At 39.3% G+C, this 25729-nt stretch overlaps 1 protein-coding gene across 14 annotated transcripts in view; it reads left to right on the top strand.

The window, feature by feature from the left end:
• The window catches only part of MYO9B (myosin IXB), a 40444-nt gene that overhangs the window by 2125 nt on the left and 12590 nt on the right, over positions 1–25729 (top strand). For 6 of the 14 annotated variants that reach the window (XM_015300059.4, XM_046904584.1, XM_015300058.4 and 3 more), the window contains exons 2-20: positions 7072–7965; positions 15018–15112; positions 15408–15470; positions 15592–15691; positions 15836–15936; positions 16165–16294; positions 16726–16815; positions 17062–17178; positions 17482–17616; positions 18985–19106; positions 19688–19829; positions 20123–20318; positions 20887–20962; positions 21418–21507; positions 22575–22685; positions 23693–23732; positions 24244–24366; positions 24837–24917; positions 25120–25230. In XM_015300059.4, coding sequence (XP_015155545.2) covers positions 7129–7965; positions 15018–15112; positions 15408–15470; positions 15592–15691; positions 15836–15936; positions 16165–16294; positions 16726–16815; positions 17062–17178; positions 17482–17616; positions 18985–19106; positions 19688–19829; positions 20123–20318; positions 20887–20962; positions 21418–21507; positions 22575–22685; positions 23693–23732; positions 24244–24366; positions 24837–24917; positions 25120–25230 — 2760 coding nt within the window. In that variant the 5' untranslated portion in view covers positions 7072–7128. Of the gene's footprint in view, positions 1–669; positions 6411–7071; positions 7966–15017; positions 15113–15407; positions 15471–15591; positions 15692–15835; positions 15937–16164; positions 16295–16725; positions 16816–17061; positions 17179–17481; positions 17617–18984; positions 19107–19687; positions 19830–20122; positions 20319–20886; positions 20963–21417; positions 21508–21923; positions 21927–22574; positions 22686–23692; positions 23733–24243; positions 24367–24836; positions 24918–25119; positions 25231–25729 lie in introns of those variants that run through there. The other 8 variants (XM_046904586.1, XM_015300063.4, NM_001286169.2 and 5 more) reach the window with 5 other exon arrangements.

The following is a 25729-nucleotide window of genomic DNA, read 5'->3' as shown; positions in this document are numbered from 1 at the left end:
TTCTCTGTGCAACCTAAAACGTTTGTAGAACTGAATAATTCAGGAAGAGTAAACGCAGCTGATGAAAAATTTAAGTGAGCTTCACCTAGTAAGTAATGCTTGGTACAGACTGCTTTCTGACAAATGATGATTCAAACATCAGAATTCTTGAGTAATCCCCTGAATAACTCTTTGACTCACATGCACGTTGCTCAGTATTGCTTCCGAATGCAGTCTTTCCATAGCTGGATGGCCATGGGGGGAGGCTGTGTGGCCACAAGATTTTCCTTTCTTAAGATAATTTGTTATTGGTATGATTGCAGCATTAGATCTGTAAGGTTTTTACTCCTACTGTTGAAAGCTGTGGCTCTATGAAGGATGGCAGTGAGATGACTACAAAAGATGATGAGAGTGGTCTGAATTTCTTCTTACTCACATCTACTAACACATTCAGTTGTCCCTTTGTTCCTTCTGTTCTTAACAGAGACAAATTTTTGTTTCCTCTGACTCATACTGAAGTGTACGTCTGTAAGCTATGACACCACACTTGTTTGTGAGGTAATAACATGCTATAGACTTTTAATGTCACTGTAATCCTGATAAGGTATCCTTGTCTTGAGGTTATGCTGTGTGTCTGAGTCACTCAGAGGAAGCAGAGGCTGCATCTTAGGTGACTTATGGGTATAGATTGGGATCAGGGTTGGAGGGCCAGAGGGAGGAGAGAGAAGGTAACTGGGAAGGAACTGCCTGCAATGAAGGCCATTTCTTTGACTTTTTCCTGTATTGCACTGTGCTACTTGCACTGCAATCCAGTTTCTGCTTTGTTAGGCGGCCTGTGGCAGACATTAACTTCTCTAGCAGGGTTGGTTGCAAAGAATAGTAAGAAATGTGTTGCAAATTTGCATGTTCCACTCAAAACTACTCCTTCTGGAGTAGAAAAGAAGAGCCGATGGTCTGGAGTTATTTAGTTCAAGAGAATTTTATGTGGCCAAGAAAAATACTGAAGTGTTACTATTATGCAGAGCAACTTTCAGGTAAATCTACAGGAGTCTGGAATGTTTGGAAAGAAATTAATTTGCTCAATAACAACAACTGTATGTTCTTGTGATGTGGTGAGACAAGTTGAGGCCTTTGCCTTACCTATAAAGCACCGTTGGTTCTGGAAATTCTGGGCTGTCTCTGCAGCCTGTTGTCTTGCTGTGGAAGTTCCTTGCTTTGGAAACTGAGGGTATGTAACAGCTGAGTGTTGTTGAGATGGCTCAGTGTTATTTGGTTTGATCAGGAGGAGGGGGCTCTTTCTGGGACAGCATTTAGCAAATGCAGTGTTCATGGATTGTAGAGGTTGGGTACTTGTGATGTGTGCCTACTTTTGGTTGGGAAATACTTGATGGGCAGTGTGAGGGGCTTGAATCATCCAGATAGAGGAATGCAGCGTGGAAATGGACGTGAAAATTTGAAGAAGCAGAATATTATAAAGTTCATCCTCAACAATTTTGCTGTAATGGTAGCTTTCCCTTTTTAGCTTTGCTATGATTCACTGACTAAACATGTGCCTTCAAATTATGGCCTTATTTAAACTAAACAGATACCCTGAGCTGATTGGGGCCGAGTTCTTTTCTAGAATTTTACTGCATTATTAAATAGGCAGTGTTGGGTTTGATGCATATTAGGAACAGTAATTAGTTCAGTGGAGACTTAGCATTTAGAAAACGGCATCAAAAATATCATAGAGAATTTGACTATTTTCTTTTTTTATTAATGTTGTTTGAGGTCGGGGAAGGAAAATTACAGATCAGTGATAAATTACGGACTTAGTATGTTTCTTTCATACAGTATTGAAGTGGGTACCTGAAATGTTGCCCTGTCTGACAATTTAAGTGGCAGGTATAAGCAATCCTACAGCAACAGATTGAATAGTTTGGCCTCGCTTTCAGTTAGGTTATTGTTTGTCTATTTGGGTAAACCAGTGGTTTTTTGGTTTGTCTTCTAAGCAAGTGAAAGTGCAAATTTATAGGTAATACAGAAATAAATACAGCTTTGTACTGTTGTTTTATATTGTTTTTCTGCTAGAGCTGTTAACAGACCATTTGTAGGGTTTGAGTACGAAGCAGTAGAGGGAAAGGAACCAAGTCCTGAGGAGAGGTTGTGGGTTGCGTAGACGTGCTTCCGTTTTTGTGGCATACTGGAGTTTCCCTGCTAGGACAGCTGAGTAAGGTGGCTGTAGCTGGTATCTTACATTGGTCTCTCCTTAGTCAAGACCTCCCAGTTCTCTTCTGTCATGCTTGAATTGTGTGTATGTCATACTGGGATAACAAAACCACTGTTTCAAGGGTACAGATCATGTATCACTGTATCTTTTAACATACTCATGCCTTGCAGGTAATGCCCCACTCATACTGAAGTAGTACAGTCTAATGGTTTGAATAAAATATCAGAATTTCAGAAGCTTTGTACTTGAACTTTTCTTTTGACTTTTTGCCATTCCCAGCTTGCCTAATTCTTCCTCTGTGTTATTTTTCACCATGCAGGTGCAAACATTTAATTGTTTTGCAGATGCTGACAGCTGTACTTAATTTTAATTGCTATGAAGAGACATTCTTGCACTACTAGAGGCTTATGGAAAGTAAAACATTTTAAGGAAAACAGGAAGGACTCTGAATGTGAAGTCTAAAATTAGTTGACGTGCACCTTGTGCCACTTTCTACCTCCCACTTGTTAACTTCTCTAACACACAGCTTTGTTTCTTCTCTTGCTTTGAAAAGGAGCTTCTTATAAGGAGGAGCACTGAGGGAAATCGAGGTAACTTTGCAGAAATTTACATCTCCTACAAAAGGAACTCTGCAGTGATGAGGCTGTGCTTTTCTGGAGTTTGCTCTTTTGACCCATATGGTTTCATTATTACCTTACACTCTTGCATTTCTCCTTTTTCTTCCAGTGCTCTCTGCACCTGAATTCAGTTGTGTACTTCCTTGGGGAGCCAAATCTCATAGAAGCAATGAGTATTTTGATTCCTTAAATATTTCTAGATAATGTTAAATCATAAAAGCAGAACTAATCATTGTTCAGACCACTCAACATAAATGAGAGGATGGTACCTAATTAGCTATAACATCTCTACAGCACATCTGTACCTGAGGACTGGCTGACCTTCTCCAAAGGCCTTTAGCTGGCCTTGCTATTACTGGCAGTTAGGTTTCTGCAGTGCAGGTCAGCCTTCTGATAACGTTTATGTCTTCTGTTACACTCAGTTTGTCTAGCTTTAAATTCCAACCCTGGGCTTTGGTTATAGTTTTGTCCTCGGCACTGATGAGTGTTATCAGACTCCAGTTCCCCATGGAAGGACTCAAATTGCTATCAGACTACAGTGTGTGTTTCTAATAGACAAAGCTTCTAGAGGATTTTGCTGTAAGGAGCGGCTTTCTAACAGATTTTGTTGTTCTTTACAGCTTCTTAATAAAATTTTAGGTATATTCTAGATGTGGTGCTGGTCCTGCACCTTCTGAGTCCTAAGGTAGTATGGCCACCTGACTAAATACTTGTTTGATGTGGGAATTATGTTAACTGTTATGCTTGTGATGTTACGTAAGAAGCTCATGTTTAAATGATTACCCACTAGCTTTTCAGGCCTATTTCAGTTACTGCTTTTCAGGATAGCTCCTATTCCATCCTTCTGGTGGTGTTTGCTTGTTAGGTAAATCTGAAATGATGTACTTGTAAACTGAGCTGGAGTTTGCTTGCTCCTGTCTTGCATCATTCATCCAGCTTTTTGGTTACCCACTGCCTTCTCCATCTCTGTATGATGCATTTATTATCAGTAATTCTTTTTTTCTTCGTTTTAACACCATACTGAAAATATTTACTTTGATGGCAGGAATCCAACTTCACTAGGATCTCATAGTCTGATTGCTTGATGGTAATCCATCCATAATTGAATACTGGGGCTCCTCAGGTAGCTGACCTGCTGCCTATTCATCTTGCTGTCTCTGTGCGTAGTTCTTTGCTTTTAAGTTCTGATTTGTCATATGAAGTGCTGTTTGTAGGAGGTCAGAGGTGCACCAAAGTCTGTCTCTTTTTGAGCAGTATTACCATCAGATTTGACATCTCTAAGAAAAATCCCAAGTTAATTAGAAAGCAGTGGTTTTTCCTCCAACCTGTTTGTAATTAATAGATATTCTGGTTCTTGATTAGAAGAATTTAAGCATTGTGTGCTGTTTGCCTTTTTCTGAAACACATTTAGTACATTCTTAGTCAAGTAAACTATGTAACAAGAAGAGCACTGATTAAAAGGAAATAAGCATAGGTGAGTGCTACTCTTCCTTACCTGACTTGTAAAAATCTTACTTTTTTTCCTTAAATCCTCATCATCAGTACTGAATGAGTGCATCTGATTGAAGGTGTTGAGTGAAGGAGCAGTCTCAAAGCTCTGTTGTTAGAAGCGAGCTACCCGTGTCTGGATTTCATATCTGATCATAAAGAGGCACTGTTATGCTGATGGCCTTTCTGTTTACTGCTGATGTGACTGTATTGAAATCATGCCTCAGCAAGTTCTTTCTGCTGTAGTTTAACTTCCGAAGTTCTAACAAGGTGATGGCTGGGGAAGCAGAACTCTCACCTGTTCAAGCTTCCATTGAGTCTCCTGATTGAGAAATCTGTGTGTAGCGTGATTGAATTAAGGCCAACATCTGCACGTTGCTTCACCAGAAATATCTCTTCTTCAGGATGAGAGAGTCTTTCTCCTGCCAGTTTCTCAGTCTTACACACCTGAGCAGTCTGCCAGCTATCACGCTGTTGTTTGCTGTAGTGTGCCAGCCCTGGGTTTTTCACTGTTGAGAAGGCAGGACATCTGTGTTCTGGTTTCCTCTTTAGAGAGTGTCATACGGAAGTCTTGAGCAATGCACCAAATATGCATCCTGGTAGCTGGTACGAGACAAAGTTAGAAGCGTCTGTCGCTGTAGTCAGAGGTCAGCAGCTAAGTTCAGCTCTTCAGTGTGGGCAAAAAATTGGTGCTGTAGTTCTTAAGGTTCTCTTCTGGTCAAAATGTTTTCTGAGGGGACTTTCTCTGTCACAGCATACAGTGTGTCTGAAATTAGTTGATGGGAGGAAAATAAAAGGGGGAAGTCTTCACAAGACTGTCCCCTTTGAACCATCCAGCTAGTTTAAAAGGAAGATAGTCGCTGTTCCTTTTTACTGTCTGTGCTCCAGATTCATCTTCCCCTTGAGCAGCAGTCTACCATCTGCTTTGCTATGCGTTAAGGTGTTTGAGCTTCTGTAGGTTAAATAAGCTTTACTATTGTGTAGTTTTTTCAAAGATGCTTCATACTTACGATGTGCAGGTCAGAGATAAATAGCAAAAAGAGAGAGGGGTTTTGGAGTTCACTGTTCCATCCTCGTGTACATTCTTGTAACATGTCTTCCTTAATGAATGGAGAATTTAACAGGGCAAGGAAGCATTCTCTGAGGGATCATATAGCTTGAGCAGGGATGTGCTGTGGTTTGCCTTTCTTTGTGGCTTGCTCAGCCTTCCTTTTGATGAGTAGCCACTAAAAATGATCTATCTTGCATAACAGTGTCTTCTCAAAGCTTTCTATTCAGAGTTTCCTTAAAGCACCATTCTCTGCTCTGGGGCTGTTCATGAGGCAAAGCTATGTCATATGTTTCTCTGAAGTGATTCATTACTTTCAGTGGTAGTGGCAGCTAAATGCTTCCAGCTCTACTGATTTTAATTTGGAATGATTACTCTCTGTGGCCTTATGCAAGTTCCTGTGCAGTTGTTTAGTGGCAAAATAGCAACTTCATGGGCATTTATCTGCTTTTTGTTTCCCCTTCCCTAAATATTTAGCAAGCGAGTGTATAGTTAAAATGCTTTTGTTCTTGGAACAAAAATTGAAATGGTGTTCTGAGTATGAAGACTGTTAAACAGTATGTCATTATCTCCTTTTGCTATGCATTGCTTTGGTTTAGCATTTTATTAGCTTAACAATGTAATCAAACCTAGCCCTGGTCACCTGGGTGTACCAAATCGCCTTTGAGAGAAAAATCACTCCCAGCAAAAAGGCACAGAGTGTTACTGACTGTAGAGGCTTCCAGCTCTGGCAGTAAGGAGGAGGCTGACTTCTGTAGGTGGTTGTGAGGTTAAAGTTAGGTTGCTGGACTCCGTGGGGGTGACAGGAAGTAACAGCAATAATAATGTGTGATTTTTGGAGGCTCATGGATGAGGTTCCTGAAATCCAGAGAGGAGACGGTCGATGTGATTGGGTGTAAAACCTTGTGAATGAATTGGATTATTTGGGATCTTGTTAGCTGAATTGAAATGTCATTGCGATAAGATTAATTTTATGGTGTTGACTAAAATAGGAGATAAAAGGCAAGCTGGAACCTTTCTGCAGCAAGGATGTGGTTGACTCAAATGAAATTAGCAGTCTCTTTTCTGGGTAAGTTATGCGTATTCTAGAAGTCACCGCAGTGAGCGGGGTTAGGAGATCACAGCAGTGTTTGCACTGTTCAGTTGTAGGCTCAGTGTCCTATCAGTCTTGTAGGGCTCATGATAAGAGGTCAGAGGAATGAGAAAAGATACGTGAGCAGCAGTGTCAGAACTGTCCTCCTGGCGCTTGTGCACAGCTCTTCTGCCAGGTTTCATGGCAGTGCTGATTTGAGAAGTGATCAAACCCTGTTTCTACCTCAAGCTGCCTGTGCAGCTCTAAAGGAGTTTGTGTGGGAGGATGAATAAACGTTTGTGTAGCTGTGCAGAGAACCAGGTCAGGGCAGTCCTCTGAGTTAAAACTAACCTGTGGAAACAAGGAAGTCCTCGTGTGGATGTCTGTCCCAGTTCAGTTTGCTTTGTGTCCATAATGGAAAGGAGGGAAGAACATGGGAATAGAAGAAGCGTTATAGGTGTTCACAGCATAGGATAGGCTAAACAGACTGAAATAAACATTAATGTTCATAAGTAGTGTTCTTTAGTTAAGAATTTGCCTATCTAGTAACTTATCTTCATCTTCTGGAAAACAATGCCTTAATAAGTCTTGTATGTATTTTTTTAAACCTGACTTATTTTTCTTCTTTTTTTAATTTTGTTTAATTTTATTTTCCTAGATGATGGGTACTGCATCTTAAGCAAGAGCAGAAGACTGAAGCCCATTCTGGGACAGAATGAGTTTAAAAGATGCGGACAGTGCAATTTGCCAGACAAAAGTAGCCTATAATCTTCATGTTTACCCCCAACTCTCAACAGAAAGTGCTCCCTGCTGCAAAGTGACAGCAACAAAGGACACCACGTCTTCAGATGTCATCAAGGATGTGATTAATATCTTAAACTTGGATGTCTCAAAAAGTTATGTGCTTGTGGAGGTGAAAGAAACAGGTGGTGAAGAATGGGTACTTGATACAAATGATTCTCCTGTTCATAGGGTTTTACTTTGGCCTCGTCGCGCTCAGGATGAGCATCCTCAAAAGGATGGGTACTACTTTCTTTTGCAAGAAAGAAACACGGATGGGACCATCAAATATGCCCAGATGCAACTGCTGTCCAAGGAGACGGATGCTCGACGATTGGTTGAAAGAGGTTTTCTTCCATGGCAGCAGGAGGACTTCGATGACTTGTGCAATATTCCCAACTTAACAGAGAAAACACTTCTAGAAAATCTCAAATGCCGCTTTCTAAAACACAAAATTTATACTTATGCAGGAAGTATTCTCATTGCAATTAACCCCTTCAAATTCTTGCCCATTTATAATCCTAAGTATGTCAAGTTGTATGAGAATCATCAACTCGGGAAGTTGGAGCCTCATATTTTTGCCATTGCTGATGTGGCTTATCACACAATGCTTAAAAAACACGTTAATCAGTGCATAGTTATATCAGGTGAAAGTGGTTCTGGAAAAACTCAAAGCACAAACTTCTTAATTCACTGCCTCACAGCACTGAGCCAGAAAGGGTACGCAAGTGGTGTGGAGAGAACTATTCTAGGAGCTGGACCAGTTCTGGAGGTAAACTGATACTAAAACTGCCTTCTGTCAAAATTGTTTTCTGAAACCTTCAAATAATGGCTGTTGAATGCTACCTTTGAGAGTCACCTACTTGGCCTGGGCTCTAAATATCTCTGGGTTGCGTTGGTGTTTGGCCCTGTAGCTAGACTGCTTCTAATTGATTTTCCTTAAAACATCCTGCTGTGCAGTTGACTTCCTGTTGCTTTTAATTTATATTTGACTTAACTTTCCGCCAGTAAACAGTAACATTCCAGAACAGAGGTTATTTGTTGTCTCCCATCCTAGTTTTGATGGCAGTTGAGTCAATCTGCACTAGTAAGTAAACCTTTTCATAGGAAGACTGTTCCACAGCTTAGCGTATCTTTGTGCATAAGCGTGTCCTGCAGCATTCTTATGAACTTGCTTGTTGAGGGAATGATTTCCTTTCTACAGATGTTTGCTTTGAAAAAAGTAACATTGCTAGCTGGGGAGAAAGTGAGAGTCACTTTTGGCATTTAGTTCCTACAGCGTTTCCAGTAGAAACCAAAACTAAATATATGAGGCGAGGGGCACACTAGTTGCCCTTTGGGGTAGGGTGAACTTGAACTTGTCCTGTAGATTTTAGAGTTTCCTTTTAGTTCTCCTATCTGGAAGGAAAGGCTGAAAGCTCTGATTAAAACCTTCATCAGCAAGAAGGCTGAACATATCTGTTACAGTCTTAGCTTTAGATATTTTCAGACGTAACAGCACTTTCCTTAAAGGATTTTTTTGTAACTTTTATGTAAAAGCTATGAAGTAATCTTAAATTGTCACACTTATAAATATGATTTGAAGGCTTTTTGGTAGATAATGAGGCATGTACACCAGGGTTTTTCTGTCGGTTTTTTTTGCCTTGCTTTCTGCTTCTTGAAAGCAGAAGTAAGGTTGAGGTTTGCTGGCTTCTGGAGTTCAAGTTTGCAGTTCTAAACAGAAAAACAGGAAGGGGTCACTGTGGAAAGCTCTGTTTGATCAGCTGATCTGTCTGCATTTGGTACCGTTAACTGTTTCAGACACCAGTGTGTGGGACATGACACGGTTGTCTCAAACTGTGAAGTGCTGTGTGGCATTTTCTCCATTGAATGAGAAGTGCCTGTATCCTTAGATTCCTAACTAAAACTAATGACTTTGCATAGTCACGTGTTTTTAAGCCTGGGAATTTTCATGAGAAGATGTTTGTGATTTTTCTACAGTAAGATGGGTTATTGTAAGCGCTGCAGCTTCTGCAGCCATCCGCTGAGGATTTAGTCATGCATTTCTTGGGGAAAACACTCTAGCTAGAAATATGATGGCAAGATGGTTAGACTCTAACACTGCTGTTGTGGTACGTATTGTCTGAAATGTCAGATTGCTCTGAAGCTCTCAGGATTCTCACTCTCATCTTCATTAGTCACCAGCTGATTCAGTGTAAGCCTGTCCTTCCAAATACTGCAGAAGGGGGAGGATCTCTGACATAATTGCAGTGCATGTCAAAAATCTGTGGTAGGTTTAGATCCTAGAGAAGTAAATCAAATGATTCTGCTTTTTTTTCTTTTAGAGAAGTAAATCAAACTAAACTGCAGAGCACGTTTAGTGGATGGTGATGCTTCCAGGTTTCTCAGTGTGGACGTTCTCGTGCAATTCCAGATAATAAGAGGAATTTTTAAAATAAATAAAACTTGAGGCAAATCTTGATTTCAAGGAGGAACAGAGTGAAGCTTGTTTTGCTTTGTGGAAGTTAAACTGCTGAAAACCTTGCATTACATACACTTGGTCACTTTTAAATCATTTGGGTGACTCATTTGGGTTTTTACTTAGGGGAACTGAACTTGTACAAGGGAAATTTTCTTAAATGTGTGTCTCAGGGGAATTTTTGCGTGATCAGTTTTGTAGTGTACCTGAAATATTTCAGAATGTTGTATTTTGAGTCCTCATGGAAAGAGTGTCCACAATAATAATGTCCTCTACACTGAAATCTGTCTCCTTAAGTTTACTGATGTAAAACTAGGTTGCATTTTTGTGTCAGAACTTCCTCTTCTGACCTTTTTTTTTTTTTTTTTCTGACACCTAAGTAAAAAGTGTCTATTTATGGGTTGACCTTTTTCCAAAGTTCAAGGAGTTAAGGCCAAACTTTCTGTTATAGGAGAGCTGAGCGATATTACTTTGTGATAGAAGTGGATTTGAAATTGGATCCTTGTTTATTTACTGAACTTGGAAATGTATTTCATACCAAATTCTGCTCCTTTGGGGTTTAACTGATCTCTGTCTAAAGCTGTAATTATTTTGAAGCTGAACTCTGGCTAATATTGCAGCTCCTTGTATGTGATGTCTAGACTTTGAAGAATGGAGCTCCAGTTGTACAGTGAAAAGCAATATTCCAGGTCATATTCCCTAATATTACCTTCCCAACCATATGGGAAATTAAATACATGAAACTGAGGTAGCTAAACAAGATACAAGCACAGTTGCTGCCACATGCAGTAGTGGAAGGAAAGCTGGTCATGGACTGCTCTGATCTTCAGGTGCTTCTTGCTCAACCTGGGCACCACAGCATGGAATACTGAATCAAACTACTGTTTAATTTATAGAATCTCAAGCAAGGTAGTTAAACCTTTGCACATGTACAAAGGAAGTTAAATGAAATCTGTATTATAGGGAAAAATGTCAGAAGCAGCGTGTTTCAGATACAAAGTGCACAGTCTGAGGTTCTTCTCATGTGAACTATCCATCTCTAAAACAAATGCTTACTTAAATGTAGGGTAACCTTTGTTACTGTGATAGCTGTACTGACCATCCAGCTTGTATCAATGGGAAGCTGGATAACAGGGCTGAAAATCAAACATAGCCCTGGTATGAGTGAGGACCTGACGTGACCTGACAGATGTGAGCTGCTGTTGAATGGTGGGAAGTCAGATTTCCTCCTTTTCCAGGCTTTGTTTGTACTGGCTCTAGCACTTATCAGATTCTTCAAGGTAATTGAATTTGTAAAGCAGCAGAAAATGAAGTGTGGGGATGGGATACTGTGGCGAGGGACATAGTAAGAGGGAGCCAGAGCTTCCTCTTTGGCAGCCGGGCTCCTCTCCTTTGCTTGTCAGATTGTAACTGTTAGTATTTGGGTTTAGTTCAGAAATTATTTATGTAGTGCACTGAAAATTTGGCTGCCCCTGAACTGGAAGATGAGAGGAGAAAGGACAGAGGGAAATACTGCAGTTGTTGTAAGTTTTTAATGCGTTATTTTGAAAAGGATCATCTATTTCCATTTGGATATGTTCTTGAAGATTTCTGAATGTCACCGAACCATTCCTTGAAAAGAATTAAGACCCAAATAAGTGAAAACACCAAAAAAGAGGATTGATTAAGTGATTGGCTAAAGAATAGTTTTAAACATGATTTAATTACTTAACAGAGCAGTCAGTGTTACTGGGGGGATTTTCTAGAGCTCAGCCACTATATTGAAAAGTTCGTTAAATTTTGTTTTACTGTTTTATGGAAAATAGATTAAAACATTTTGCTCTCAGCTCTGCTTTCCTTATTACTGTCCCACTGTGCATGTGGCTCTGGTATGAGATGGGCTTCAGCTTTGTGCTGCTTCAGTTCTGCTTTTCGTTTGTATTTGCCATGAAAGTCTGCATATATATTTAGTGGGTGTAGGCGATTCTATTTAAGGGAAAGTAGTTTTCTGCGTGTGTTTGTTTTAAGAATCATAATCAGAGAAGGAATGAACTTCCTTTTCCCATTCGGTTGGATGTTACTAGGCTGTTCCTGTAGAAATGTGCTGCATGCTTTTCCCTACTGCACACATCTCTTGGGAAACATCACCTCTTCCTTTATACACTTGTCTCATGTAGATGGTCCCAGCTTCCCCAGCAGTTCCTACAGCATGCAGGGTTGCAAACTCATCCTGAACACTGTAACTTCCATGCTGATGAGTGGGTACTTTGTGGCATAAGACCACTGCTACAAGGCTGAGTTCAACTCTGAGGGAGTCATTTCCTCTTCCAGGCTGTGCAGTTTGATTCATCCATGTCATTTGCTATGTTAGGGTGGCCTGTGCAGGGGTGCTTCTGCCAGGGGGTAGGGCAGCTTACACAGAAACTGATAGCTTTTTCAGATTTTGGTGATTCTTATGAAAGAATTAAATAAGGTTTTTAGTTCTGGTCCTGAGACGGAGGAACATGCATATATTTGGGGGTTTCTTTTTACAGCAACAAAAAAATTTCTCTCTCTTCTGAATGCTGAGAAAGCTGTCGTTGTTGCAGGAGTTTAGAATAGCAGGTTACAGCTCATGCCTCCTTCATTTGGAGGTGAAAGGATGGGCTGGATGACTTCCTGATTCCTGGAATAGTCCATCCCTGCTCCGATTCCCACTGGCCTTGGCCTGCTATTTTCACTCACCTCTTTTTATATAGCCAGCACTTTGTGTTGGCATGGTTTAGTTTTAGTTTTTCATTTTTATCTGTCTCCTCGTGGATTCACGAGGGAGAACAGTAAATAGTTTTGGTTATACGCATGATTACTTTAACTAAAATTGTATCTCGTCCTTCCCATCTTCTGAATTTGTTTTGTAAAGACATCGGAGCCTCTCTGGAGGCAAACCAAGGGTTGAATCTGAGCTCTGTGCAGAGCACCTGGCTAGAACTGTCCCTGAAAGATGCTTTCTGTGAAGTGGTGGCCAGATAATGAGAGCTTAATTCTTACCTGTAATCTATTTTCTCTGTGACGAGGCTCTTAGTTTAAAGATATCTAACTGCTAAATACTGAGATATTTGATGTTGAATTTTTGGGCTTGTCTAATTTTAGTAATGTCCATCCTTATATAGCAAACTCATCAAAGTATGTAGGAGAATATGGTAGCAGTGATTGGAGTTTAGGTCTGGAGTTAAAGGTTACAAAAAAAAAGACGTCCTCCACAGAGACTTGGCATGTTCCTTATAAAGCTGTGAATGTTAAAGGCCTTTGTGAGAAAACCATTCAGTAGATGAAAACTTTCCTAAAAACTGATAATATTAGATCAGCTTTTAAGAATTTGCTATATGCTTTGACCAAATACCAGACATATGAGATCATAAGAGCCTTTAGTTTTAAGCTGTATTCGTTGCTTGTGTGAGTAATCAGTAAGAGAAGTTTTTCAGAAAGCCACTGGGGTTATGGGATTTCTTAACTCTATAATGCCAAAATATTTAATACTAAACTATAATTCTTTAAACATAGAAACCAACACATGGATTAGCTGCAGTGTTACTGGTAAAGTGGTGGTTATCTGGTGGCTTAAGCTAGAGAACCTTTTCAAAAGGCTGAATAAATTTGCAAATCCACTCCTGCAGCTTGGCAGAGTGAGGGATTTCTTAATAAAAGGGAAGCTGGGTGATGTGCTGAGAGCAGAGCTGAGCCTGGTGGGACGGGGCATACAAAGCCAGCAGCTCCCTGTGCTGCTGTTACTGGGCTTCCACCTTTGGTTTGATGCTGTTCAGTAACTGTAAGGAGCTGACCAGGATTTTGTCCTTACGTTAACATGCAGCTTATGCGGCGTGTGCTCTGAAAGAAGGAACAGTGAGAAGTATGTGAGTGAAGTTGCTGGATAGTATGTACCAAAACTTATTAATGACTCCGCTCAGTGATTTCTTTCCCACATTGGAGTGGGACAGTGTTTGCATTGCAGCATGTGTAGCATGGTCTCCAGAAATTAGAAGGCTGAACTCTGCCTCGGTCGTCTGTAAGAACTGCTGGACCGAAATCCTCTCTCTTCAGAAACCACTGACTTCTCTAGCATTACAGCAGAGTACATTCTCACACAGCACAGGAATAACTCATGTAGCTTATTCTTTTAGGTGAAATAGTTGTCCAAAGAACTACAGAGAGAGGGGACGGGGGAGGATATGCAAAGAGTTTCAATACACAAACAATGTGGCTGTCATGAGAGCAGCACTCCCTTGGCATGTACACCATCACTGGGTAGCTGCATGCCAACAGCGTAGTTCTGTTGTGTGCAGTACTTGCAAGTCCATCACCCTCCGGATGTGAGTCTGTGCAGGAAGAGGGGCATTTTTGTGAAGTCATTCCACTGTTCTATATTAGGAGAGACGGATTTCCTAATGGAGGCTTTCATTACTTGGAGCTTTAAGAGGAAATATCTGTGGAAGGAATGCTGGAAATACTCCACACCGAGTGATGTATTTTTCTACGTTTGATTTCTTCATCTGCTGGACTACCTTCTGCATATTAAGAGGGTGACAAGTTTCTGTTAACCTAAAGTCACCTAGCTAGGAGTTGATAACATTGAGGATATTCCCAGTATTAATTCTACTGGGCTTTTAGATGTAGTAGCTCATCTTTGTGCTTTGTAAGTGTGGCTCATGCAGAGAATAGTTTGTGTTATGTATATGCCAGCAGGGCTGAAGTATTAAAGATGCATAGGCACAATGGTTAGAATTTGTGCCATTCTTTCCTCATACCTTGCAGTGAAGCTGTGTTCTTCAGTGTTGCATAGCAGAGGTAGTGGGCCCTTGGGTATGGTGTGGTTCTGCAAGCCAGTTTTCGTTTGCCTGTTTTTGAGTACACTGCTCTGAACATGAATAGGTGAACTTTGTCAGTGGGATGTTCTGTTCTGTTCTCACTTACAGGGAAGTTGTATTCATTGTGGAAATTTTGTGTAGAAGTACATTAGGGAATGAGGTAAAACTTGTGGCTTTTCTATGGAAGAGTGGCAACTGCGCTGTCTTTCTCTGACCAAATATCCTAAGTTTGTAACTGTCAGTGATTGAGGTGGGTTTGAACTCTGTGATTACCTTTCCTGTGCTCTTAGAAGTATCTAACTTTGTTATTCTCTTTTGTCAGATTCCCAAATGATATTGCACAGGGCAAATAATAAATGTGCACAGATCAGTGAGGAACAGTGGATGCTTCCTTAAGCTTACTTTTTGGTATTCTTATGCTGCTATTCCCATATCATTTTGTGTATTGCCAGCCAACAGGAGGTTGAACAGTGAATTAGGAGTTAGTAATACTGTGTCTTGGCCTATTTCATTTAATTGAAAATACCTTATTTTGCTTTATTACAGGCATTTGGAAATGCAAAAACAGCACATAACAATAACTCCAGTCGTTTTGGAAAGTTTATTCAAGTCAATTACTTAGAGAATGGCGTTGTCCGAGGGTAAGTATGAGTATGAGATTCATCTGGAATTGATCTGTGTGCTTCTAGGACTCTGTGAAGGCTATGGTATATCCAAAACACTGACTTATTGAGGCTCTCTGGTGTGAGAATAGCTTGCCACTGTGGAATAAGTTTTCCAACGCTGTTAACCAAACTTATGTATACTGCTGCAGAGCTCATTATTTGAGCTCTCTTGGCAGCTGCCCTCTGATGTTCATGAAGCCTTCTCTTTCTTCATTTGCTTTTTTTTTTATTCTCCCCCTCATTCTTTTTTCCTGTCTTTGGAACTCTTTAGGGCTGTTGTTGAAAAATACCTGCTTGAAAAATCTCGACTTGTTTCTCAAGAAAAAGATGAAAGGTAAGAGATTAGTTCCATTAAAAATTCTTTTAAACTCTCATGATCATATTAAGTATAGAATGAAAGAAAAATCAATATGTTTTCATGACAGAGAAATGTATTTGACTCTCTTTGTGTATAGGAACTACCATGTCTTTTATTATTTGCTACTTGGAGTCAATGAAGAAGAGCGTAAAGAATTTCACCTTAAACAACCTGAAGATTATTCCTACCTCAATCAGGTAATCTGTAACAAGGGTTTACAAACACGTTGATAATTGTTGTCTTTCTCATGTTGTGCTAAAGATCAAAGAAAGCAGATTATACATGTAATTCCTGTGATGTTTGGGCTGCTTTGCATTTAAGTAAGGGGCTTTTTTCCACAGTGTAACTTGAAAATTGAAGATGGGGAAGATCTCCGGCATGACTTTGAAAGATTAAAACAAGCAATGGAGATGGTTGGCTTTCTTTCAGCAACAAAAAAACAGTAAGTGAAGCTTTTTAGCCTTTGTTATTGACATTGTGTTAATGTTTATGAATTGTGATAAAATATGTGTGTTTTGGGAGCAAGTACAATTAAGTTGGAACCAAGGAGAGCTAAATGTTTGTGAGTTCTTTTGGACAAATTCTTGAAACAGAGTTGGATCTATTAATCTGTTATAATGAACATTCACTCATAAGAAAAGTTCTTATAAAGTGAATTTTTCTTCCTTAGGATTTTTTCAGTGCTTTCAGCTATTCTTTATTTGGGCAACGTGACGTACAAGAAGAAAGCTACAGGCCGTGATGAAGGATTGGAAGTAGGACCTCCTGAAGTGCTGGACATTCTTTCCCAGCTTTTGAAAGTAGAGTATTACTTTCCAGCTCTAGTGTTTGGAACAGCTGTTTGTTGTGCTTTACCTTGGCATTTTGCTTGGATACATTGTGGCCCAGCATGCTATGTCTCTGTCTGTGTTTTATGATACTTCAATGATGTTCATTTTATGGGAGGTGGAAAGAATGAAAGCAATGAAATTATTGGGATTAGAGATGAAATGCAGCCTGTAGCATGGGAGTAGAATCTGTTTTACTTGCTAATCAGAGTTGTGCAGGAATAAATTTACTGGAGATGTGTGCTTTGCAACCATAGGTTGAAATGTTTTCAACATCAACATGTTGATGTAAAGCTTGTATCTGTTTTCAAAGTGCTTGGCTTCTCTGAGGAAATAATCTCCACTGTTGCTATCCCTGTCCAGTTGTAGGATGGCAGTAACTGTTGGTCTTGCTTGTTTTGAAGGTCAAACGTGAAATTCTAGTGGAAGTGCTGACAAAAAGAAAAACGGTGACTGCTAATGATAAGCTTATTTTGCCATATAGTCTCAGTGAGGTGAGTAAAAGAATAGTAATATAATTATTTTAATTAAATGAAGCTTGGTTCTTCTTGGCTACAAAAAAAAAAAACATAATGTGGTACACTTTTACGTTTAGTTAGGGATGTTAGTAACATGAGCAGTTACCATTAAAGGAAGATTTTGTATTTCTGTCACTGGTAGGATTGTAACCTCTGAGTAAAGCAGGTCTGAAATAGTGCACTTTTTAAAAAACAAAATGATGAACTTTGTTTTGTCTTCAGGCCATAACAGCTCGTGATTCAATGGCAAAGTCCTTGTACAGTGCTCTGTTTGACTGGATTGTTCTGCGAATTAATCATGCACTCCTTAATAAGAAGGACATGGAGGAATCTGTTACAGTAAGTTTCTCACAAACCAGTAGACAGCTGTGTATTTAGAGTGATCGGAGACTACTATAAATGATGTGTTCAGGTATCTGGGATGGATAAACCTGGAGTCTTCTACAGTCCCTAGTAATTTTTTTTTGTAATGTTTACTTTTCTCTGTTTTCACTATAGACATACTGCTAAATAATCAAAATCTCTTAACAATTATTCAGAAGTTATCAGTGTACGCTCTGGCATCTTTTGTGATGGTTTGCTGTTGTGGGTTCAGTAACCTGACAGATTGCTTAACTAGATTTTCACATCTTCTTCCTTTAGTGTTTGTCCATTGGTGTTCTTGATATTTTTGGGTTTGAAGACTTTGAAACCAACAGTTTTGAGCAGTTCTGCATAAACTATGCAAATGAGCAGCTTCAGTATTACTTTAATCAGCATATTTTCAAATTGGAACAGGTAAGAAATCCGATTACAAACAAGTTATTGTTTGCACTTACAGAGTGCATTGAGTGCTGAAAGAGATTTCTAGATTTCTAGACTGAGAGTTGGTGGTTTTTGCTTTAGATTTGCACTTTTTCTGGTTTGTGCCAAATCAATTCTCTGGTTGCTCTGCTGGAAGAATGAAGTCATTCTGTAATATGTTGTATTTTTTCAACAATATGTAGATAACTTCAAACAAGCATTTTAAGGAAAATTACCAAACATACAGACTTCGTATGTAAGCATAGTGTTGAGATCTCTGTTTTGTATCTAATGACAGAAGTCTCTATGCAGGCCAACTAGAGTAAATAGTTGCATTGTTTTCTTTTTCTAATACTGTTTCTCCAAATGAGTTCAGTTCTTGAATGCTCCATTTCCTGTATCTCTTACAGCACGAGGGCCCTCGGGAGGGGGTGGGCAGAGGGGTCGCTATATCTTTTAAGAAAGGCTTTATTGTTTATGGAAAGTGGTATTTCAGTTCTGCAATGTGGCACGCACACTGAACAGTCTGTCATTAGTTTTAACTCTACCTACTTAAAAATAATCTATTTATATCATGCTCCTAGAACAGCATGAGAGTTGCTCTTTGTCTTTTGTTAAATGTAGAACTTATTTCAGTCAATTTTCTGTTGGTTATCTTCTTTGCATTAGTAGCTTGCTCAGCTCGCTTCTGCAGTCTTTTACAGCAGTAAGAAAAGCTAGTATTTTGGTTCCCTATTTCAATGGGAATCTTGTTCTGTAAAGCATTCGATGCATTATCATTTCCACAGAAGCGCTTCATGTTTTCTTGTAAAAGCAATGTGTGCTGCTTCCCTAGGGAAGTTCTGCTGTTGATATTGTATGAGGCATCGCTGCTTGTTTTGTAGCTTGCATAATTTCATGTGACTGTGCTATTTTGAAGTTCTGGATCATCAAATTAAATACTTGCCACTTTTTAATAATGCAAAAACTATGGGGGGAAAAAAAAGATGTCTTAAATTCCTCCAATATGTCTATCCAGGGCTTTAAATGTAATGCTGTAGTTGTAATGTCTGACTACAACTTTGTGGACTGCTGACCCCTGGAAAGGCATAACAGGACAAGGAACATTCTTTTACTGTTTTGGTGTTTAAATATTTCTGTCCTTACTATCCTAAGTAACTGCTGCTTATTTCCCTAGGTAGACCTTTCATCTGAACAAATATGACTGCTGTTCTGTTCTTTAATTTTTCCTTATTTTGTTTCTGCTGCCTGAACTAATGAACTCAACTTGCCATAGCTGTTCAAGAATGTCTTTTAAGCACTTAGATCACGGTACATTGAAGGTACACTGTACTGATGAGACGATTTTCTTGAGCTACACAGGAGGAATATAAGAGTGAAGGGATCACTTGGCACGATATTGACTATACTGATAATGTGGCCTGCATTCACTTAATCAGCAAGAAGCCCACTGGTCTCTTCTATCTTCTGGATGAAGAAAGCAAGTAAGCAACAAATGTCTTCTGAAAAAAAAAAAAAAAGTGTGGAAGGGAACAGAAATATAACACTTGAAAGCAAACAAACACCTGAATGTTGTGGGAAGCAAAGTGTCATCTTATGATGACCTACAGTTATTTGTTTCTGATGAGTCTAATATTTTAATGTTATAAATTGATGATAAAAGTTACACCTTGGCTTAGGTAGTTTTGGAAATTTTCACTTTTATATTTTATGATGGAATTATGATTACAGTCAAGTGCATCTCTGTGAGCCGTTGGAACAGTAAGAGACAAATGTGGTAAATTATCGTGGTACCAACTAAGCTTGAGTGGTGAAGTGGGTGTAAGCATTGCTGGGCACTTTAAACCTCAGAATATTCAGGATACATGCAGAGCTGTTTGTTTGGGCTTTTTTCCATCCAAAACTGAAGATAAACCAAATGTGTAAGTAGCAACTAAAATTTAGTGATCTTAGTAAAATGCCTTCCACAAGGTTAATAAATGCTCTGCAGTCTGTTGTCTTGAGTTTCAGCACACATAACTGTATTTGAAGAAGAACAACTGACGCTTTCTGTTTTGTTTCCTAGTTTTCCACGTGCCACCAACCAAACTCTACTAGCAAAATTCAAACAGCAGCATGAGGAGAACAAGTTTTTTGTTGCAACCCCAGTAATGGAACCTGCTTTTATTATTCGACATTTTGCTGGAAAAGTTAAATACCAGATAAAAGTAGGTGACACACTTGATGGCCACAATAATAATAAGAACACTGAAAACAAACCCTTCCTCCCTGACAGTTTTGTCAGGATGTAGAAAGTTTGTGGGGAATGGGTTGGATCAAATACTTCATCAGATGTATTTTAGGTTTTCTTAAACTTGAAGATAATGCTCACTGCAGTTACAGTTATTCAGAATACTTACTCTGAGTAGTGATGAATATCTTGGGTCAAAGCACAGTGCTGGGTGGTGTCTGCGTGCCTTGCTTTCCAAAGAGCTTGAGGTTCAGTGTTCCTGTTCTGCAGGATTTCAGAGAGAAGAACATGGATTACATGAGGCCAGACATTGTTGCTTTACTACGAAGCAGTGACAGTGCCTATGTTCGGGAGCTGATAGGAATGGACCCTGTAGCTGTGTTCCGCTGGGCTGTTCTGCGAGCGGCTGTTCAGGCCATGGCTGTCTTTGCAGAAGCTGGACGCCAGAGAGCTCAGAAGACTGCAGGTATGATATGAAAAAGCTTTCTGGAAATGCTTTCAAATACTCTCAAACTGATAATGCTTCTTGGCAGAACTAGTTACTGCAAAGCCTTTCAAATGCAATCTTGATTTAGTACCGGAGACAAAACTAACTTGTGAAAATGACTTAATTTGTACACACTAAGGAGATTGTTGCTTTTTATCTGAGAACATTCAAACTTCCCCTCCAATTATGGCATTGTTGCCAGCAGTCTGGGCCAAGTTTGAAATCCTATTATAAAAGGTTGGGAAGATATTACAAGTTCTCGCATGCATGGTTTTCTTATCACTGTTTTTGATCTCCAATGATCTTCTCAGATTTCCGTAAAGTTTCAAATGAGTATTCAAGATGAAACTTTGAAGACTAATTTTGAACAGCTTTTCTGAGCAGCTGCAGTTTACTTGGTAGTAGTTGGGAATTTGAGAAACAACGTGGTCTAGCTTGACATCCAGATCCTTGGATAGATACATTGCTTGTTACTGTTGATGGGATTTTTTTGTCTGTTATGCTTTCATCTTTGCCAAAATTCAATCTCTTGATTATTTCTTACCAGGAGTGGTGCGCCAAGGACCCAGAGTTCCCCTTGGAGAACTCCAGAGATCAAATACACCAGTAGAAAAAGTTTACCGGTGAGAAACACTTAACCTGTATCAGGATAATGATCTGAATTGCTGAATCATGGTTTCACATGTCAAGCAGCAACTAGATTTTTCTACAGGGACATCGGGTTTTATTTCTTCTATCTTGTTTTGTTTGACTTTCTGAACTGTATCACAAAGGTACACAAACTTACTTTATGTAAGACTCAATAGTACCAAATATTGGTGAGATAGCTTCAGTCCTATTTACTACAGGATTTTTTTGAATTCTCCATCTGTGTTCTGTGTATGTTGCTTTTAGCATTGTGTGTTCTGCTACAAGTCTGTTACTGAAGATTCATAGGAGCACTTGTTTTTTTTAATTGTGTTATGATGTGTATAGGAGGTGGGGCAAGTCCTGCAGAAGTGAGCTCCACACATCACTCTATATAGGCATCTTTGCCTTTCTGTTGAATATTTAGGTTTTATGCATGTTCCTTTTGCAGCCGCTCAATGCTTGATTTCTCATTTGATTGTTCTGAGGATTTCGATATAAATGCTTTTGAAGACATCATTTCTTTTTATGAAAACAAGAAGTAAGTAGAAATAGGCTTGGGCTTAAAGGCCAGGGAGGCACATTCCTGGACAGTCTGACTTTCTGAGCATGCTCTGTATAAAACTGAAGCCATGGAATGTAATACACATCAAGTAATGACTTCATACTGCTTCATAATTACTTCATCCTGTGCAGTCTCTGTCATTTGTGGCACCTAAGAATTAAAGATGCAATTCCATCTAGGTCATGTTTAAACTTAACTGCTTCCTTGCAATATTTTAAAACAGAATCTTGATACTCTAAAAATGTTCTGCAGTATCAGGGGAAACAAGGAACTGTCTGTAAGAGTGTTGTTGCTGCCTCAACGAGCAGCTCAGCATAGTGATAACATCTAACAGTCAGAAGTGACTCTTACACTTCTGTTATTTTTGGTTTGTGCCTCTCTGGAGAGAAAAGAAGGTAAGTTCTGTGCCAAGATGCAACACACCACAGGCATGGTGCATGCTTAAAATGATGGAATCTGCCACAAATTAGGGACCATCCCAGGCTTACTTTGAAAAGCCAAAGTAACTATAAATAAATAAATAAATCTATAAATAAATCTGAAGTGGAAAAAAAAAAATTGCATTGTAATGAGACTTCAAATATTCCTGTAATGGCTGGTTTCTACCATGCTTATCTCATGAGAGTCTGCTTACACAGCATCATTTTCATAGTGAAATTTATACACTAATATGTTACTGCTTGATTACAGAGAAGCCTGTATCTATCTGAAAGGGCTACTTGGCTTAATAAGAAGGTCCTTTGCATGTGAACTGCATTTGGTTAAATTCTCCTCTGTATTCAGAATTGATGGCTCAAGAATTTAGATAAAAAGATAGAATGAGAAAGTATGTGACTCTGGTTACTAAATTTTAAGGCACTAAAATCAGGAAGTGCTGACTTGACATCACAGTCCTTCATGTTTAGGAAAAAGTAGTCTGGGATTGACCTGCTATTGTTTGCAGCTCGCTTGGTGACGGAATCTCTTATTTTTTAACTCCTGTTTTCTCCTTCATGCCCACGTGTCTTTGTTTGCCATCTTTGTTTTGCTGTGAATCATTTTAGAGACATGCATGAGCAAATCATCGCAAGTATAAAAGGACTTCCATGGCAGGGAGATGATCCCTGTAAGCTGCTTCGATCACTCAATCGACTCCAACACCGCTCCCACTTCATGTGAGTTCAGGTGCTCTAGGTATTGCTTTGAAGGTGCAACAATAACCAAGGACTTATTCTAACCCAAAAAGCATATACTTGTCCCAAGTTTGCACTCTGCACGACCAAAAAGCAGTTAAGAACAAAATATAAGTTACAGAGAATAGTTTGTTCCTTTGCATAAGTTGACAGTTAAGCCCATTTGTCACATAAACTCAAGTATGTCGTACAGGTTTGTTGTGAAACTTCTGATAATTTGACCTCTCACAGGTTAAAACTGATAGTTTCCTGAAATTCAGGATGCCAATGATATGTGTGTCCCTGGGTTTAGTCTCTACCTGTGTGCAGCTGTCCATGTGTGAGAAAATGAGTCTGTGGTCTGTTGTATAAAACTAAATGTACAGTAGTTGGCATGGAGTTGGAGCTTGCCTTGCATCAGGGCAGTAACGCGTCCTGAGTTAGGACTTGAACTACAGCTTTGCTTCTGACAGTTTCATGTTCTAGTTCAGTGTTTGTGGATGGGATTTACATCTGAGGTTTGTGTACTGCCTCAGGAAGTTCTGGGAATGATCTCAGATGTATCAGAATTCACAGATCAAGTTCTTGGGTAGGTGGTGTTCTTCTGTGAGCAGCTCAGCACTTTCACAGGGGTTCTGGTGCAAGCAGTGATAACTTCTGACTGCAGTGTTTTTACTTGATACTGCCTGAGCGTGCAGTGTTCAATGACTATAGCTAACCAAATAAGTTGCACATAAACAGTCTGTAGTTTTTAATCACTTCAGAGGCTTTTGGCAGCTTCCAATACCTACAGTTTATTTTAAAAAATTAAATTAAAAACATGTTGCAAAGCAGTTTGCATTTCTTGCATTAATCACTTATATGTGCTCTATGCATGAACACATCCTGATGTTGTTGTGCTCGTTTTCTTCTGCCTTTCATCTTGCCTCATAAATTGCATCACTTATGGCTTGCTGAAGTATCCAAAATCACATCTGTGTTCTTCATAATTATCTTCAATATTTTAACAGGAAAAGTAAAGCCATCAAACAAAAGCAGATCATTCCAAAGGTAAGGTTATTTGATATACTTAAATTTCTATCGTTTGGGGTTTTTTCACATTGTGAATATTCAGAGAGCTCACTTCAGAAAATGTTCCTTTGTGATTGAGGGAAGTTGTGTTGTCTGTCCTCTAAATTTTCCGTTTTGACAATCAGAACTATAGGTGAATATTCACCTTTATAAGAAGGTCTGAATGGGGGAAAAAAATGGGTTTTCATCTGTTTAATTGGACTAGAGATGCTGTAAATACATAAAGCCTTTTTCTAATCAGGTAATGGAAGGCAAACACAGAAATTACATAGCTCACTTCTTGTTCTTGGGATGGGGCAATGGAAGAGTTTCAATCTTCAGTTGTTTTTCTCTGAGATAATAGTCTTGAAGTGTAACACGTCGTTGTATGTGAGGCTAAGCAGCTTCATTCAGCAGCAAGTTTCAGTCTTGCCTGCTTTTATGCAGATAAATATTTCCACTTCAATTGAGGGACTTACATTTTATGTTCATTGTGAAAACTTTCTTCTAGAACTTGCTGGATTCCAAATCTCTGAAGCTTATAGTAAGCATGACTCTACATGATCGAACTACAAAATCCCTCTTACACTTGCACAAGAAAAAGAAACCCCCTAGCATAAGTGCGCAGTTCCAGGTAGGTGACTGATGCTGTACACACTTCTCAATGCACTCTCACCTCATGAGGACAGACCTTCCCAGCTATCTAGGCTGCTCTAACTTGAAAAATAAAATGTTTATCTTGGAGTTTTTTTGAGATAGGCTTTGTTACTTTATTAAAGTTAGACTGCAGTTAGAGATTATCCGTATGCTACAAAATGTGCTAGTTCTCTGTGCAATCAGCCTCATTCTTGTGTGCATATCCAGTGCTACTGTAAAAGGATATGTATACTCCACTTTGCATCATCCTAAAAAAAACCTTAAAAGCAAGAAGTGGGGTCTGCTGTGCAGGATGGAAGAATTTCCATACTGGATGAATTAGGATTTGTATAGCCTTCAGACCCGAAAGAACCTTATTTCTGAGGAAGTAGCTTTACTGCTGTCAAATGCAGCTCAAAATACTGATACCTAGAAAAACATCCAGAAACATCTTTTTTTTCATTTCAGACTTCACTCAATAAATTACTGGAGACACTGGGGAAAGCTGAGCCATTCTTTATCCGCTGTATCCGCTCCAATGCTGAGAAGGTAAGATTGCCTTAAGAACTGAGCTGGTGAGAGTGCTGTGGATCAAAGTCTTCTGGCTCTGTAACATATCTCTCTTGACTTGTTCACTGTCATTTTGTATAAAGATGAAAGGTAGCAAGGATGTGCTTTTTTTTTTTCTTTCTACTAAAGATTGCAGGACTCCTCAGGCAATTTTTAGCTGTTGACTTCTGATCTTTTTCAGAAAGAGATGCTCTTTGATGAAAACTTGGTGCTTCAGCAGTTAAGGTACACTGGCATGCTTGAAACTGTGCGAATCAGAAGGTCTGGCTACAGTGCTAAGTATACATTCCAGGTATGTGAAAAGCTGGAAGTGGATAATGCTTTTAAGAAGCATCTGCTGCTGTTGGAAAAACATGCATTATTTTAGAGTTTGTTGTGGCTCTGTATGAAGTTCAGGACCACTTGAGATAGCTGTAGGAATTCATTGGGGTTTTGTCAGCGCTGCCTGCTGACAAGTTGTAGTGTGAACTACTGTATGAATCAGCTGCCAGTATGTTCTACTTGTTGCACAAAGGAAAGCATTCCAAGAGCTGTGTTAGAAGTGCAAACAGTCGGTGCTGCACATTGCCTCTATATGTTAATTTGTTTTCTTTAGAACACTTTGTAGTTGTAAAGATCACCTCTACATGATCTGTAAATTCAGTCGGGGGCTGCAGGAAGCTTATGTTTCACAATGGAGAAAAATACCTCAGTTTGGAGTGAGAAATAAGTACTTTCATATCCCTGTAGCTCAGATGTCTTAATTTTAGAAATAAAATTGAAACTCTGAACTTGAGAATTGACTTCTAACT

This window comes from Gallus gallus, chromosome 28, assembly GCF_016699485.2.
Source record: "Gallus gallus isolate bGalGal1 chromosome 28, bGalGal1.mat.broiler.GRCg7b, whole genome shotgun sequence".
Taxonomy (NCBI): domain Eukaryota; kingdom Metazoa; phylum Chordata; class Aves; order Galliformes; family Phasianidae; genus Gallus; species Gallus gallus.
This window is presented reverse-complemented; position numbering and strand designations above follow the sequence as displayed.